The following is a 17605-nucleotide window of genomic DNA, read 5'->3' as shown; positions in this document are numbered from 1 at the left end:
GATCTCCCACTCTCGGGCCATCAGCTGCCACTAATAAAAATGGCGCTGATGGCCCTTTGCCCTTACCATGTGACAGGGTAACCGTGCCATTGGCCGGCCCCTGTCACATGGTAGGAGCACTGGATGGCCGGCGCCATTTTTAAAGATGGCGCTGGCTGTCCACTGGATGGCCCACGCTTAGGGAGATGTGCGTGCTGTTGTGCCTCCAGGCTGATTTATTGAGTCATTCAGCAACTCTTGGATTTTCCCAAGGCAATCTGCTTCTTCTTTAAACCTTCTCAGTACACTTATCCACCAAACTCTGAAGAATTCCCTTCTTCCATGGGCTCCTTCAGCCTTGGATTTGTTTTTTCCGCAAAACTCTTCTTCTCAGAGAACATGGGACTCCTTTCTCCTTCCTCCCACTTAAGGCCTGGTCAACCTTCTCCTCAGGTCTCAACTACTTTCTCTGCGAAGGAGCACTTCTTCTCTCCTCCTTCTGCCTGAACCTTCCCTGCGGAAGGGCTAGGCCCACTGGCACCACTCTGTGGAGAGATGGCACCCCTTAAAATTCCAGCTCCTGAAATCCTTCTGACTCCGAAGATGCAACCTTTTTATACCTACTCACAACTCCTCCCAGTGGGGAGGGGGGAACTCTTCCTCCATGCACTGACAGTACATTAACATCAAGACAGGGGCAGGGTCTGTTTGAGACTTCTGACACACACTGAGGACACTCAGTCCAGCTGAAGCCAATGCTGCCATTTTTGTTAGGGGCAGAACTGCTATTAAAGGGCAGAGCTGGGCACCCTGTCGCACTTAGCAACTATATGTTCGTCAGATGGTAATGTAATTCTGCACATAAAATGATTACATGGACACAATGAAACTCCATACATCAATCATCTCATGAAAGATGATCTCATATCGCTCTCGGTCTGGTTACTCTAAATTAATGTTTTTGCATTCATACATGCCACATCTAGTATTGGACCTGTCAAATGGGCAGAAAATGTGAGGAACAACTCTCCAGCACGGCAGAATTCACAGAGAGGCCACGCCGTCCAAAACACTGTCAGACACTGCACATATCACCGTTTATACTCTGCTGAAGACCTTGAACTCCACTTATCTATGAGCAGTGCTGTCTCATAGGGAAGGTTCGTGGCTGATGTTACTGCAAAGCAAACAGGGAGGACAGAGGGATCGATGGGTTTGTTCCCTCCCTTTCAGTCCTGTTCACGCATGTCATTTTTATTACTAACAGAGGAAGGGCTATGAAACTTCTCATAATCCGTTATAAATCTCCCTCATGCCACCTTTTTATCGCTGCTGCTGCTGTTTTAATGAATTTGCAGTTCTTAAGACATTTTTAAAATAAAGCTTCTTTTGAAGAACGGGAAGAACTGTGATAAGAAAGGATGAACGTTGCTGCAAAAGAACGTATTCATGGCAACTACTTGTGACAACCACGGAGAATTTAATTTGTTGCTATCTATGAGTTGTAGGTTACCAGTGGCTCAAGATTCATCAAGATTACACACCCAATCCCTTCTATTTGCACCCTCCTATCCCTCCACGTCCAAGAATATGTTTCAAAGTCCTTTAATCGTGCAGTGCTTGAGCAATGAGAATGTGTTTGTAGAAGACAAAAAAAAGCTAAATTACGACAAAATACAAAACAGAACCTGTAAGCTAACTGGAAATAACAGTAATTAGATCTACTACCATCATCTTCTCCCTGATAGTAGCAGGGGGAACAGCACTTCTGCTATACAGAATAAATATTTACTGTGAGGAAAAAAATAACCTTTACACATGTTCAAACAGATAAAAATGAACATTTGCAAGCTTACATTTTAGCTAGTGGCAACTGTAGCTAGTAACCTTTTCCTACGGCCTGTTCTTATTTAGGAAGATAAAAATTACAACTGTGCTTCCACAGGATTTTGGGGGGGTGGGGGGGGGGAGGTTCTCTGAAAATTTGCATGACGTACGCACACTTAAAGCACCCCTATGGTTTGTAACTACGTGTCCTAACTGAAAATTTCCCCAAATGTTTTAGTGATGTGGAGGCAGTGTTCACTGCCCCTAGAGAGAGGGAATCCCAGCCATTGTGCAACAGTGACACCTGCAGGATGTGTAAGTGCCAGGTTTTGAAGGGATCCACAGTCTGTTGCCCCTACTGAGAAATTTCCCTGCATGGGGCCTAATCAAGGAAACTTGTTTAAGTAGCTGCCAGGGCAGTCACTGGACAAAACAGCACTCAGGGTAAGGGTCGCTTTCAGTGCCCCCTTCCTCTTTGCATGTTTTCAGACTCATAGACTGATCCAAAAGGGCACAGTGGGATGCCCTTCTGGTTTGGCAGCTCCCCAGGGTATCCACCTTGCTTGACCACTCCTTGCAATGGCCCTGCTGGCAATAAATGTAGACCCAGGAGACTCCGCTTCAGAGCCTTTTGGGGCAGGTGCTGACTGAGCAGAGGCATGGAGGAAGGCGAGCCAAGCCCAGGAAATAGGTTCCAGCTGAGAATGACTGGCCATGAGTATGTCATCACTGGCAAAACAGACTGCTTTAGAATTCATATTTTAATTAAACCTGACAATACAGAACATGTTGGAAAACACAGTACAATTACCAAGAAATTACCCTCAACTTATCATTGTCTTTTATATAAAAGAATGAAGCCTTATTTTAATTAATTTCTATTCAGTTTTAGCTGAATTTTCTTATAGCTTCTTCACCATTGCAAATAATTATGGGGTTTTTCACAAAAGGTGTTAGCTTCGAGGGTGTAAATGAATGGATTTGCCTGGCATGTTGCATTTTCTGGTTTGACTGATGACTCTCTCCACATTTTGCCAGTTCCCTCCCATTTTAATATTGCACACTAATGTAAACTCTCAAGAATACAAGAAATATGGCTGGTAATTTTATTTTGACGAACCCATAATGAAACTGTTTTAAAAAAAAAAAAAGGAAAGAATTCTTCCACTGTATTTTAAAAATCTGTAAATTCTGTTGAAGCCATATGTGTGGTGTATTGTCATCTCGCTTTGGTTGACAAACAGATTAATCACTGTGTCCAGAGCATTTCATGTTCCAACTGATGCTTCAGCTGAAGGAAGCTCAATCTCTCTTTTTGTGTTGTACTAGGGGCGGTTCAGGCAAATGGACAGATCCACCAGACTGCAACCCCAATCAGCTCAGCCTTTCCCGAGGCACGGAAACGCGCAGAGGTAACGTAGAAATGCAAGGCTGATATTACTGACAAGAAATTCAGTGCCACTCATCAATTTTTATTCCAAAAGACCAGCTCTTTTGGCACTCCAGTCAGATATTCAAAATTACATCCCTCTCCCCCTCCCCCCCCCCCCCTCGACATACCAGTGGCTGCTCCAGCACAGCTCTGTATCCTCTGGTGATGGAGGCACAGCTATCCCCCTCTGGTGATGGCAGCTCCAGCCAAGCACCCCCTCTCTTTCTCCTCCTGCCCTGCATTCTCGTCTTTCTCTTCCCCCAACCCTTTGCCCAGCATTGCCCCACTCCGCTCCTCGCCTCCCCCCTCTTTCTCCCAACTCCTTGCCCAGCAGCACCGCCCCCTTCTCTACCACTTCCTATGTTGGGCCCACATGGTTGGGAAGAACAGGGAAGTTGCAAAGGTCGCAGTCCTGCCCCCATTGTATCACCCCCAAAACTGTGGCACTCTAGGCAGCCACCTACTTCTACTGGCCCTGGACCGTCTCTCATTCACATCCCCCACAATAGATGCTTGCTCCTTCCCTATCTCCTCCCCACTCACTCACCCCTATTCCCCCTTCTCCTCTCACCTCACTCCTTCCCTCTTAAGCAATCCTCTTCCTTCTCTCACTCACTCCCTTCTTTTTCTATGCCCTCCCCTTTCATTCATTCAGCTCAGCACAGTTCCCCCCTTCCCCTCTCACAGAGAAGAGATGGGGAAGCATCTTCTCTTCCCTTCACTGCCTGGTGCATTGCCTCTCCTCCTCCCCATGTCGTAACTGCCCGCAGGAGGGTGGGGATCCTGCTGGCAGTCATCTTTGGCGCGTCATGGCTCTACTTCGGCCCAGGAGTAGGTTATCAAACAGTGCGTTGCTGCTAGCATGGTCCCTTTTTCCCTGTCCACAGGGGGGGACGGACACCCACAGGCATGTCAATCAGAACCGCGCCGCCACTTCCCTGGTTCCTTCTTTCTGCCTGCAAGAGGTGGGGTCCCTGCGGGCACATCATTAAAAGTGGTCATCGGCGGCTGCAGTTCCTTTCTTCTTGCCCACAAGGGGTGGGGACCCCCACGGGCCCATCATCAAAATGATGTCACTGCTGGGGTTTTTCTTCCTGCCTATGGCGGATGGGGATCCCATGGGCCAGTCATCAAATTGATGCCGCTAATTTTTGTTTTCATCCTACCAGCGACTGATGGGGACCCCTCAGACTTGTTGGCAGAACTGCGCCTAAAGGCATGGTGAAGCGCCCACAGACAGAGAGTTTGCATCTCAAAACTTTGCTGCCTGAGGCGACCGCCTCACCCTGCCTCATGATAGAACCACCCCTGACTGCGATATTGTACTTATAGACCTTCTGAAGTTCTGAAATCTCTGCCTTTGCTTGTTAGTCCATTGGCCCTTTAAAACTGTTGTAAGTCTAGAGCCGTATGTCATGAAAGCTCATGTCAATTCACCTTTGACTTCAGTGGCAAAATTCAGGCTCACTGCTGCTAACCATTAATATTTACAGGCTGATGGCAGTTTTAATTGGCCAGTTCTCTGTGCATATTAATTTCTAAACTCTATAATATCTTTTTACAGAGGAATGTTACCAATATGAGAGGCTTCTAAATTGAACATTAATTTCATTCCATTTCCTTCCTTTCTTCTATGTTATAGCTTGCAATGATTCCTGCACAAACTTTTTAAAATTTTTTGGCTAAACCTCCCCTCCCCAATATAGAACTCAATAACCCCAGTGTGCTGCACATAATTTTCTATTTATGAAAATGGTTCACTTTAAATCAGAGGTTAAGTGTATCCGGTCGTATCAAGCAATGTCATGCTGCGGCAAAGTTGCCCTAAGGTCCTGGGATGACACATCAGATTTATACATCTTAGGAAGAAACAGACACATTGGGCCAGATTTTCAAAGGGATACGCGCGTACCCCCCGAAAACCTGGCCCAAACTCCCCCTGCGCGCCGAGCCTACGTTGAGCAGGCTCGGCGATGCGCGCAAGCCCGGGGATGCGCGTCAGTCCCAAGGATTTCCTGGGGGGCGTGTCAGGGGGCGTGTCGCGGCCAGCGCGTCATCGGGGGCGTTCCGGGGGCGTGGCCGCAGCCTCCGGACCAGCCCCCGGACCGGACCATGACGCATTGGCGGCCGGCCCAACGCGCGCAAGTTACGCCTGCTTCGAGCAGGCGTAACTTTTACAACAATGGTAGGGGGGGATTTAGATAGGGCCGGGGGGGGTGGGGTAGGTAGGGGAAGGTGAGGGGAGGCCGAAGGAAAGTTCTCTCCGAGGCCGCTCCGATTTCGGAGCGGCCTCAGAGGGAACGGAGGCAGGCTGTGCGGCTCGGCACCCGCAGGCTGCCGATTTTGGGCAGCCTTGCACGCGCCAGCCCCGGATTTTAATGGATACGTGCAGCTACACGCGTATCTATTGAAATCCCGCATACTCTTGTTCGCGCCTAGTGCGTGAACAAAAGTACGCATGTGCGCAAATTTATAAAATCTGCCCCATTATTTCCTAACTGGTAACAAAAGCAGAACTGTTTGGTAAACACTTTCTAAAGCGTAGCATGAAAAGATTAAAAGAATTTCATAAACTGCAAATCCTATAAAGCCCTAATTTTCTGCTTTGAAAAATAAAATCTGTGGCAGCCTTTCTTTATAATTAACAGCCATGCACAATTTCTTATATCATTGGTTCCCATGGCAGCAGCCCTCAAAATAGTTAATACCAATCAGACAAGCGAACCACGTTCAAATGAGTCATTATGGCACAACTGTCTTGCTTTGCTATCTTACCATGCCTCCAAGTCAATAACTTTAGTTTCGGAAAATCTTTTGAAGACTACTGCGAACTGACGTTCCCTTGAGCAAGGGTGGCCACCTCTGGTCCTTGGGAGCCACAAACAGGGCTGGTTTTCAAGATATCCACAATGAACATGCATGAGATACACGTGCATGCAATGGAGGCAGCGCATGCAAATCTAACTCATGAATGTTCATTGTAGATATCCTGAGAGCCAGATTTATTTGTAGCTCTTACGGACTGCAGCTAGCCACCCTTGCTTTATAGCCCCATGGACTATGGATCTCCACTCCCCCACTTCCATAACCAAAAGTGTGGAGGGGAGAGGTGCAGGCTAGTGGGCTGAGGCTGGCCCAGCATATCTCTTCTCGTTTCTAGTTCTTGGGCTCCAGTCTTTGGCCTACTGCTCATTGGCAGTGATGCCTCCTTTCTCTCACCTTGGGCTGCATGTAATATCGTGCACACAGCAAAACGCACAGTTTTACCCGCAGTTGTGCACACATTTTTTGTGTGCAAACTTTACTCCCCATACAGCAAGAAATTTTGTGCCCAAAAATTGTGTGGTAGAACTACCTGCACTGATAATGCCTTCACATGGAAAGTCCATGCAAATAAAGGCATCAGCTATTACTTCCTACTGCAGATTTGGTGTGCTGACTTAACTCAGGTTTTCTTAGTGCTGGAAATTTTAGTCCTAGTCTGAGGTGGAATAACGTTTCCAGTGCTAGAGTCAGTCTACGGACAGAAGAGAGAGTTCCAGTGCCGGGACCTGTAGTCAGTATTTTATGTGCAGAAAATATGCTTTGTGTATAAAGTGTTCGTTTGTGTAGAAAGTACATTTTGTGCACATAAATCATATTTTATGCACAGAAAGCTTGCCTGGTGCACATAAACCATGTTTTTTCGTAATACAATAAGATTTATGAGCATAAATCATGTTTTTCTGTGTGCATATTTTCTGGTTTGTTTGCATTTTTTAACTTCCGATGCATTAGCATAACATTAGCTTACAGCATCAGGAGTTAAAAAACACACCATTAGTTTGTGCATTAAGAAACTCTACACTGAATTTCAGTACATAGTTGTAACATTCAGCTAATTACATCAGGCCCCTTTGTCTGATACAGTTCAGTCTTCTCTGATCAGAATAACTCTGGTCTCCCTCCACTACTCAGTCTTCCGCCTGATCCAGCTTCTCCTTTTAAACCCCTGAATTTTCTAAGCTTCAGGATGCAGCCAGTCTGGATGGAGCTTGGACCCTCAGCTTCCTGAAGCTCAATCCAGAGAGACCCTTTTTCCCCACCCCCTCCCCCCCCCCGATTGTCTCTCTTCTCTATTGACAGACTTTTTTGTCATTTGTCTATCTCTTTCCCTGAGCTGATGTGCTATCTCTTTTACCTGGTCATTCCTAGTTTTTAGGCTTACGCTTGCTGTAGAGTATGTATAATCCATTACACCTACACTTAAGGCATAATTTTGTAACTGTGCATAAGATACACCAATTTTCAAAGCAGACATACACGCATAAGTCTGCATGGAAAATTTTCCCACAAAACTACGTACACACAATTACACCTGCTATTCAGTGCGCATAATTATGCAAAGATAATTCACATGCATACTTTTTTAAATCAAAAGTGTGCATAAGAGTCCCAACTCTGTCCAGACTCCATCCCCTGGAATGCCTCTCTTCTGTGCACATAAAAGTGCATGCAATTTTACATGTGTATCAGTTGCGCAATTTTCAAGACCCTTTGAAAATTACCCTCTTAAAGTAAGCTACTTCACCAATCACAATGGCAAAAAGAAAGAATTGAGAGTCCTTCTATGAAATGCTGATTCCAATGCACTCAAAGCCATAGAATTTGTATTATTGCTATTTTAATATTAGTTAAACAGTTGTATGATGGATAAAGTGAAATACTCTGGGTCAAAAGTATAGATATAAAGAATTCAATGTCACCAGTGAAGTTTGCAAATTAAAATTCTATATTAATGTTGCAGAATTTAGTAAAACATACTGAAGGCAATCCATGCTGAAAAACTGTCCCTTTCCCATGTAGGTACATTTATCCCAATCCAAAAACAGGTGAAAAAGGTGTAAGCTAGGTCTGGAGAGAGAAAGCCCCACACAGATGTTCTATGGATGAATCAGATGAGCACATATTTATGATTTCCTCTACAATGGAATTCTTTACCAACAGAGAAAAAAATAAACTTCCCTGTTTAGTTTTAGGAAAATAATTACAAGTTTTTTGTTTAGTCAGGCATATAGTAACATCTAACCAATGGAAACCAGCCGTGGCTTGAATACAGTCAGATTTATTAAATTAACAGGCAACAGACATTTTTATGTATTTGAAACATATATTTTGTTTTTTAATGCATGATGCTTTATGATTTTTTGTTATTTATTATTAGTTAATTATGGTTGTTTTAGTGTTTTTATGTTTTATTGTAAACCACTTAGGAAACAGATATATAAATGCTATAAATAAATAATTAAATAAATTTGCACTGGCGGCTGGTTTGATTTTCAAAGGAAAACCCCTCACATGTGGTTTTCCTTTGAAAATGGGCTTGCAGGCCAATGGGCTGTATGAAAAATTGTCCTGACTGTTTATTTCTCCTGTAAAGCCCATCTATTCTGCAAGCCCCTTAGGTTCTCCTAAATTCTAAAGACTTGACCACCACCATCACTAACAACATTTGGATAACCCATAAACTACATGAGGGCTTCCCAACTTGTTTCAATAGCAGCTCCCTGCCACTGTTCATTTGGATAATATATTTCCTTCTTCCATTCTTGTTCTTTGTGCTACTAGGGACAGCAGATCCCCCAGATCTAAACACCCCTCGTAGCTCAATTGAAATATCGTGTGGGTTTAGATTTGCTTGCTTGTTTTGCTGTTTCATCTGCATTTTCATATTGTTCAAGGAAAAGAAGCCTGGTGCCGGCATGGATCCTGATCAAGCACAGTTGCTGCCCGTACCAGCGGCCAATCTCCAACAGATCCAGAAGGTATCTTTGCGTGCATCAAAAATAGCACCTCCGGCACCTGCCCGGCTATCTTCACAAGTCCATTCCTCAACTCCGGCCTCGTTGCCAGCCAGCAGGAAAAACAACAACGGAAACGCGCAGCTGCCACCGGCCCCAGTAGCAGCAGCAGACGACTTTCCGTTGCCTCCACAATTTGAGAATGATTTGCCGCCACCGCCTGCTGACTTCTATGACCCCCCTCCCGACTTTTTGCCCCCTCCCCCTCCTTGTTTCGCCACCGGCGATGGAATACCACAGCCAGGCAATCATCCCCCTCTTCCTCCTCCTCCTCCTCTACCTGCTGCCCCCAGCCAGCCTAAACCTGCGGTGAAGAAACCTGTTCCATTACCTCCAAAGAGGCGAGATCACCCTCGACTAAATGCTGGGGAGCCGAGCCTAGCTGCGCCAGCGCCAGCCGGGGGTGGAGGTGGGCAGCCAGACTTTATGGCCGACCTAATGCAAGCTTTACAGAAGAAGCAGGGAAGCACATCCTGAAGGTTTGTTTGTTATAATCCAAATTTATAAATCAAACTGTAGTTATCCTAGAGAGAATTAAAGAGCATTTGGCATCTTATTTAGCCCTGATTTCAACCCCTGGTTGCTAGCTAATATTTTGATAAAGCTGATTAAATCATCAGCAGTAAGGTGTTTTGTTTTTTTTACTTTGAACATTTTAGATAGTACAACTGTCTGTTAACACATCCATTTATGAAGTTCCCCGTTTTTTTGCTGTGCTTTTTTAGTTACTTTTCTATTTTTAGGAGGTTTTTAAAGCTTTTCCACTCCTGTGTTTATAAAATCTGTGCAAGCTGGGGGCACTGCTGTACTGAGCCCCCTCAGAACCCCCCAACAAGCCGCGCATTCATGCGGGATGAAGAGTGTAAGAATGAACTCGGGGAAGGCGTCTTTTCAGGAAACAAGGTCGGGTCAATGCCAGCGCGTTCCCGCCTTTTAATTATTCCAGAGCAGTATTCAAATGTAATGTAATATTCCAGGACCAAAAAAGAAAGGGGATCTAGGAATACAGGAGGCAATTTTCATACTGTTGGCAGCTGGGCAAAGACCGGGTGGACTTTTTTTTTTACCTGCAGACTTCGCATCAGTTTTCAAAGCAGGAAGTCATGTGTTGTTTTTCTTTGATGTCTGTTTCTTTACAAGCTGCCTGTGGCTAAAAGTGCCACACAATGCCGAACAACTGCAGACTTCTAGCCACCTCATTGGAGGGCAGTTTTCAGGCAGCCTGTTGATGTGCGGAAATGGCTTTGAAAGTTGTCCTCAAAATCAAGAGAGTAAAGCCAGAGAATCAAAAAAACAGCTAAACCTGTATTTCGAAGACCAGAGCTAGTGCTGCTCCTTTAATATGATAAGAAAGAATGAATCAGACCATATACGCTATATTTGTCTTTAAAAGGCATCATCCTTGGCTTTCTCATTCTCCCTGTCCAAAGGGCTGTGCGGACACACACCTTTTAGAGGGAAGAAGGAAATAATCATTGTACAAAGTAAAAACTAAGAGAAGGGCCTCTTGCCATGGGAGGTCCATGCAGTTCATTTTTATGGATTATTTTGCTCAGATTTACAAATGTCTAATATCCTGCAACCTGCAGGGAAATAATTGCTGCTCTGAGTAGCTTTGGAATTGAACTGAGGTGTGCAAGACAACAATTCACCTCTAAGGAACAATATCCTGATGATTAGGTTATTGAAAAGTAAAGTATGCATAAATTGGTGAATTTTTCAATTAATTGTGTAGTGCCACCTCTGAATGATGTCCAAAGGAAGGGTCTGAAACAGGGATAATATCATTTAAAGTTACAAATATGAATGCAATCTTATAAAGAAATTAGAAGTAATTAGCAGCTGCTTTTTTTAATGTACGCTCATTTTCGGATTTTGTGCTTCAGTCTGTTCAAAATGTGCACATTTCCAAATAAATGATTCAGTTTTACTATCCCGAGTAAATTTAAGGTGTGAACGTTTATTCGTTAGCGTGTCTTCTTTGGGACTTAAAATGTTTGCATCACTAGGTGGTATCAGCATTACAAGAGTAAAGCATTTTGTGCTTGTGCTGGGACAACGGAACATGAGAAATGTATTGGTCTGCATCCCAGTTAGCTACAAAGACTCCTGAGCCTTTGAGGGCATTTTGTATATGGAATAACAACACTGTTGCCTAATCTTCAAATGTGTTTTTAATTTGTGACCTAGAGCTAAGGATCTGTACAAAGTATGGAATAAAGATAAAATTATTTCTTATTGTGTCGGATTATTTTTGGATTAAAAAAATAATTTTCGAAACAACTAGATGCCAATGGTACTAACAATAGATGTTCCAAATTCTGCTTCTCTTGGGAGAAGTCTGCTATTCAGAGTACCAAACCTAGGCTAATTAGCCTTTGATCATAGGCCAAATTATACAAATGTATCTACATAAAAATATGGTGGAAAAAAATAAACCAAGAGGGAGAATGCCGACAGACTGCGTGTGGTGATTGTGCACAAAGTTAAGCTAAGTAGAAATTCAACAAGCAATACGTGCTGAAAAGCAACTAACCTATAATGGGAAAAAAAAGTCATGGTATTTCAAGATTATTCATCCAAATTATCAGCGCAGCGAAGGGAGTTTGCCCCTGTTTCCTCCAAATTATTTCAGTTGGGAATCCGTTCAGCCCTACTTTATCCTGCAGAGTTTAGGATTGCACACAAACAGGCAGATTCAGTAAAGTCTGCGGGAGAGCGGGCGAACACCTGCTCTTCTGGTGCGCGCACAGGCCACTCGCCTGTGTGCACGATACAGTATTCTAATGAGGCCCGGCGGTAGAAACGGGCATAAGGAGGCGCTAGGGATTCTAGCGCGTCCCTAGCGCCTCCTTTTTGACAGGAACGGCGGTTGTCAGCGGGTTTGACAGCCGACGCTCAATTTTGTCAGCATCGGTTCTCGAGCCCGCTGACAGCCACGGGCTCGGAAACCGGACGCTGGCAAAACTGAGCGTCCGGTTTTCGACCCGACAGCCGCCGGCCGACTTCAAATTTTTTAAATTTTTTTTTACTCTTCAGGGACCTCGGATTTAATATCACCATGATATTAAGTCGGAGGATGCACAGAAAAGCAGTTTTTACTGCTTTTCTGTGCACTTTCCCTGTGCCGGAAGAAATTAGCGCCTACCTTTGGGTAGGCGCTAATTTCTGAAAGTAAAATGTGCGGCTTGGCTGCACATTTTACTTTCTGAATCGCGAGCGCATACCTAATAGGGCCCTCAACATGCATTTGCATGTTGAGGGCGCTATTAAGTTCGGCGGGTTGGACACGCGTTTTCCGCCCCTTACTGAATAAGGGGTAAGGGAAAACGCGCGTCCAATGACAGGTTAACAGTGCGAGCGCACTGTACTGTATCGGCCTGAAAGAGAGCGTAAAGTGGTTTAACACAGTCGTCGAAGCAAAAAAATGTGTAACTACCTTAGAATCAAAAACACAGAACAATCAGCCTGATCTAAATACCTGATATGGGCAGTTATAAAGAATAATAGGTTCTTGAGCTTAATCTTGTCTGAGTTCTGGGTGCTATTTTCATTTTGATCTTACTGAAGTTTCAATACTGTTCAGGATGATTCCTTATGTGTGCGTAAAGAAAAGGAACACACTTGAACGTTTCAACAGCATAGAAGGGGAAACCATGGGCCTGAGCGCACTGTATAATCCGCAGTCGGGACTTGGTTTGAATAGGCGCTAATGAATCCCCTGATACAATTAGGGGATTAGCGCCTATTCAACGTGCGTCTGACGTAGAATGAGTCAAATAGCGCTAATCACATGCAAATGCATGTGATTGAAGCTATTAGCATTCACTCCAGATGCAAAAAAAAAAAGTTTGTCTAGGACGCACATTTAGCGCCCAGTAATTAACGCCTGCCTGGAGTTAAACAGTTAATACTTGGCCAGAGCTGTTCACTGGACACTGTATCTGCTATTGATTTTGGCTAGCTAATTTAAGCTTTTTCCTTGGCTCTCCCCAAGAAGTTGGCTTTAGGGCTGTCTCCTTCAAGTTCAAAGCAGACTGAACTTGATCACCCCCTGGAATGCTCTGAGTCACTTGCAATAGCTGCTTAGCCCAACCCTTTTTTTTTGTATAGTTTTGTTTTTTGTTTTACTTAGACAAACACACAGCAATTTAAAGCAGCAATATTGTTATGATTTAAATATGTGAATCCAAGGTAGTCAAGGATCTTACCTTCCGGAATGGTAGATCCTAGGGAGATCTCAGCCAGTGGAGATGGCACACCGTGCTTCAGGCCGGGGTGAGCTAGGTAAGTCCAGAAACAATCCGAAGTCAAGGCAGGCGGCAGGCAGAGCAGGTCCAGGGGCAATCCAAAGTCAGAATCAGACAGGAACCAGAAGTCACTCACAGGAGCACCAGCACAAGCAAGCCTGTAGCCGAGGCAATGCTATGCTGGGCTCAGTCCTTTAAATATCCGAAGTTCCCGCGTAAACACGGGGACGTCCGGGTTAAAGTCCGACGCGCCGTGGGGGGGGGGCGGAGCTAGTGGCTGAATCGCGTCGGCCCGCGCTGCTGCCTGAGAACGTCGCCGAAGGAACCCGGAACCTGATGTCCTTGCCGCCCCAGCTCGTCGCGAGGTAACAAATATTAATATCTAGAAAAGTAGACAATTAAGGCTGGCACTATACAAAAACAGATAAATATAACCAGCCCTCTATAATAAAGATAAATTAAAGATATTTCTTAGTTTTCACAAAGAAGTTGGCTTTCTGGCTGTCTCCTTCAAGTTCAAAGCAGACTCAATGCTAAGTTCCAGGGGGTAATCAAGCTTATTAACCCTAATGATACCAGATCTCTCTCACCCCTGTTTTTCTAAGTGTCTATAATTGGTTAATCACATAGAAATAATTCCTGGCCAATTTTAAATTTAAAGATTCAGAATTAACCATGACTCATAGTATTTATAGTTTCATATATTCTACTGCAACTGACAGTTATCTCCAGGAGTTAAGATACTTCAGTATGTTATAATCTTCTTGTATTCTCTCACCCAGTTTTGCCTAGGCGATACTGAAGTAGAGCTGTGTTTCCTGCATTCATTAGGTCTTAAGGTATTGAAAGATAAACTTCTAATATGTCAATTATACGTGAAATATTTAGGTCTTTCTCTGTATAAGAGGAAGAAACACTTGTCCACTGAGTGAACTGAAGCTATTTAAAGGTACAGGTCCCTACAACATTAAAGAAATTACGAGCAGTTCTGGGTGTGGTAAATTTTTGTATAATGTGGCTTTCTGATTTTACTTCTTTGGCTAAACCTCCCTACCAAGTACTGCGAGACAGAGATAAGGCACAAGGCAGTCATTAATCCTGTATCACCCATTGCATCTCTGCTTGCTACATGCTTTGTTCACAGTTTTAAACAATCTATTTATTTATTTAACAGCTTTTCTATTCCGATATTAGTGGGCACATCATATCGGTTTACATCAAACAATAGATGGAAAGTACAATGAACAGGGAAAAGGGGGGGGGGGGAGGGACAACATAAAGCAACATAGTGCAACAGAGGTGCAGCAACTAGAGGAAGCTATGAAGGCGAGCCAGAAGAGGCAAACTGGAGAGGTAACATATTAAAGAAATAACTTAGAGGGGATGAATTAGCGGTAAGGTTAAGACAATGCAACGACCCAGGTAATTACCTTGGAATGCACGACAAAGCATGAACTTCTTTTACATCAGGGAATATTATCTTTCACCACTGTTCTGCCCTCACCTCTGCCTCCTTATTGCCAGAAATAATTGACTTAGAAAATAGAAACCCCTGACCATGATTGTGCAATGGTAATGGAATATGAACTGCAGCCCAGGGAAGGCTTAAAGAATGCCCCTCTTTCTAATGCTGACACAGTTTATTTTGTAGATTGCTCCACTCTCCATGATACCAGTTCATTGAAGGTTGGATACGCTGAATGTACCCAGTGGTGGAAGCTGGACCCCTTACTCATGCTCGATCAGCACAAACGGCAGAATTGTAGCCCTTACTAGGGCTTGTTCTAGGAGAAAAGGATCAAGTCTCAGTGTTTACACAGATTCTCATTATGCCTTGGGCTGGTCCATGATTATGGGGCAATATGGAGAATGAGGGGGTACTTAACCGCTAATGGGGAGATGATTAAAAATGGATCCTTTGTTAAAGATTTGCTGGAAGCAATTCAGCTGCCTTCTGAACTGGCAGGAGTTAAATGTGCTGGGCAAAGCAAGGAAGATTCAAATGTGGCCAACTAATGCGGAGATTGTACAGGAACCATCTAAAAGAAAAAAAACAAACAAACTCTTAATTGTTACAGCTTTTCAAAAGTACCTTCTGCTGCAAATAACCCCTTAGTATCATGTTGCCATTTAAACATATACCGGACTGTTTCTGGTGCATAAGTTTTCCACAGTCAATGAGCAGTGTTTTTAATGGAGGTTCTGGAATTTCCTTGCTGGGTAGATCTCCCATGCATGACAACAGGCAGCCTCTTGCGTATCACAGACACTCTACGCATTCAAGACCTCCCAAGCAGGAATGGGATCAGGGGTTCCCTTCTCATTATTATTTATATATTTTTCTCTTTTTTTTTTAATACCATAAGCAGGGATGCACTTCACATACTTATCCCAGTTTTTTACCAGGCTGCCCCAGCCTATTTACCTAGGCTGTATTTCCAGGGACAATGCCTCACCTGTAATCCTAGGGAAATTACCTCACCTAGGTTGTATTTCCAGGGACATTACCTCACCTGTAATCCACCAGGCCTGGTATTTTTTTATTCCAGAAGCCAAGCCCCCTGAATTCCTTTCCTGGAGCTCTGCTCCTTGAATTCCCCCACTGGCTATATCAGGCCTTAACTTGTAATTCAGAGGAACACACTAGTCTCCATATAATAGTGCAAAAATAATAAGTAAGCACATCTCCCTTGAAGGTCTCAGTGTTAGTACAATACAAATGGCATGGCACAAAAAGAACAAGGACATAAAAAGATAAATACCTTCAGGGATCCTGTCTTGTATTCCATTCAGATCGAGAGAAGGGCTCTTGGCCAGTGGTTTCTGGTCAGCTGGCATCTTCCCTTCTTCGATTCCCGGAATAATGCACCATCTGTAATGTAAAAGTTATACCAAGGACACAACAATAGAGCCTGTATGTTTCTCAGAATTAAAAGCCTTTAGGTTAGAATTCCCAGGCCAGTTAAGAATGCTAAAGTTAACAAATGTTTTCATCTTGTAATCTTAAATCAAAGAAGTGTTTATAGTAACATCCTGGAAGAAAGAGTATTTAAGTAAAGTCAAATGGACACCGGATTAAGTTGGACTCTGCAACTTTGAGAGCCGACTTCCTTATGCGCATAATAATAAAGGCTTTTAATTCTGAGAAACATACAGGCTCTGTTGTTGTGTCCTTGGTATAACTTTTACATTACATATGCCATACTGGGTCAGAACAAGGGTCTATCAAGCCCAGTATCCTGTCTCCAGCAGAGGCCAATCCAAGTTACAAGTACCTGGCAAGTACCCAAACTTTAATGGCCCAATTTTAAATGACCGGTGCGCATAACAAATGGGGAGTATGCACGCGTCCAGGCCTTGCATTTTAGAAGGGGCCCGGCCGCGCACATGACCCTTGTAATGCGCACAAGAGCTGGACCAAAGAAAAGGGGCGGGGAGGGGGATGGAGGGGCGGTCCAGGGGGTGAGGTGGAGCTGAAGGCGACCGGTACAGTGGCCATTTGCCGCTCTGCTGGCGTAAGTTCGAAAACAAAGGAGAAAAAAAAAGGTAGGACCTTTCAAGGGGTCAGGGAGGAGAGGGCAAGAGTGAGGAAGGATAGGTAGGGGGTTCTGAAAGTTTCCTCCCAGTCTGCTCCTTGCGTGCACCGCCCCAGATTTTATAACAGGCGCGTGCCGGCACGTGCATGTTATAAAATCACGCGTCCATGTGCGCTCGCCAGGTAGCGTGCGCAGATGAACGTGCACGCTTATATTTTTTAAATCTACCCCTAAATAAATCTCAAGCTATTCATTATTAATTAACAAGCCGTTAAGCCCGTCACAACGGGCTACATTACATTTTTGTTTTCGGTCCATTTTCGAACACAGCACCCTCCTACACTTTTTCTCCCTCATTCCCCCTTCCCCTCAGTCACTCACCCCCTTCCCACCCCTCAGTCTTACTCACCCTCTGTCTCCCACTGCCTCCTTCCCCTCACTCTCACCTCCCTCCCCTTCCCTCAGTCACTCCCACCTCTCTCCCCTTCCCTCAGTCACTCCCCACCCTCTCTCAATCCCATCCCCTCTCCCTCAGCCCTCCTCCACTCCCTTTTTCTCTGCTCCAAAACTTCTTACCCTTCCACTTACTCACATCCCTGTCTCTCACCTCTCCCTCATTCTCCCTCTCCCCTCACTCTTCCCCACCCCCTCCCTCCCTCTCACTCAGTCCCTCCCCCTCCCTCCCTCTCACTCCCTCCCTCTCACTCAGTCCCTCCCCCTCCCTCCCTCAGTCCCTCCCTC

At 44.5% G+C, this 17605-nt stretch overlaps 1 protein-coding gene across 1 annotated transcript in view; it reads left to right on the top strand.

The window, feature by feature from the left end:
- Window positions 1-11017, top strand: part of APBB1IP (amyloid beta precursor protein binding family B member 1 interacting protein) — a 281248-nt gene extending 270231 nt beyond the window's left edge. The window contains exons 14-15 of the mRNA XM_029588668.1: window positions 3136-3218; window positions 8959-11017. Coding sequence (XP_029444528.1) covers window positions 3136-3218; window positions 8959-9555 — 680 coding nt within the window. The 3' untranslated portion in view covers window positions 9556-11017. The remainder of the gene's footprint in view (window positions 1-3135; window positions 3219-8958) is intronic.
- The last annotated feature ends 6588 nt before the right edge of the window (window positions 11018-17605 follow it).

Source organism: Rhinatrema bivittatum, chromosome 2, assembly GCF_901001135.1.
Source record: "Rhinatrema bivittatum chromosome 2, aRhiBiv1.1, whole genome shotgun sequence".
NCBI classification, from domain to species: domain Eukaryota; kingdom Metazoa; phylum Chordata; class Amphibia; order Gymnophiona; family Rhinatrematidae; genus Rhinatrema; species Rhinatrema bivittatum.
This window is presented reverse-complemented; position numbering and strand designations above follow the sequence as displayed.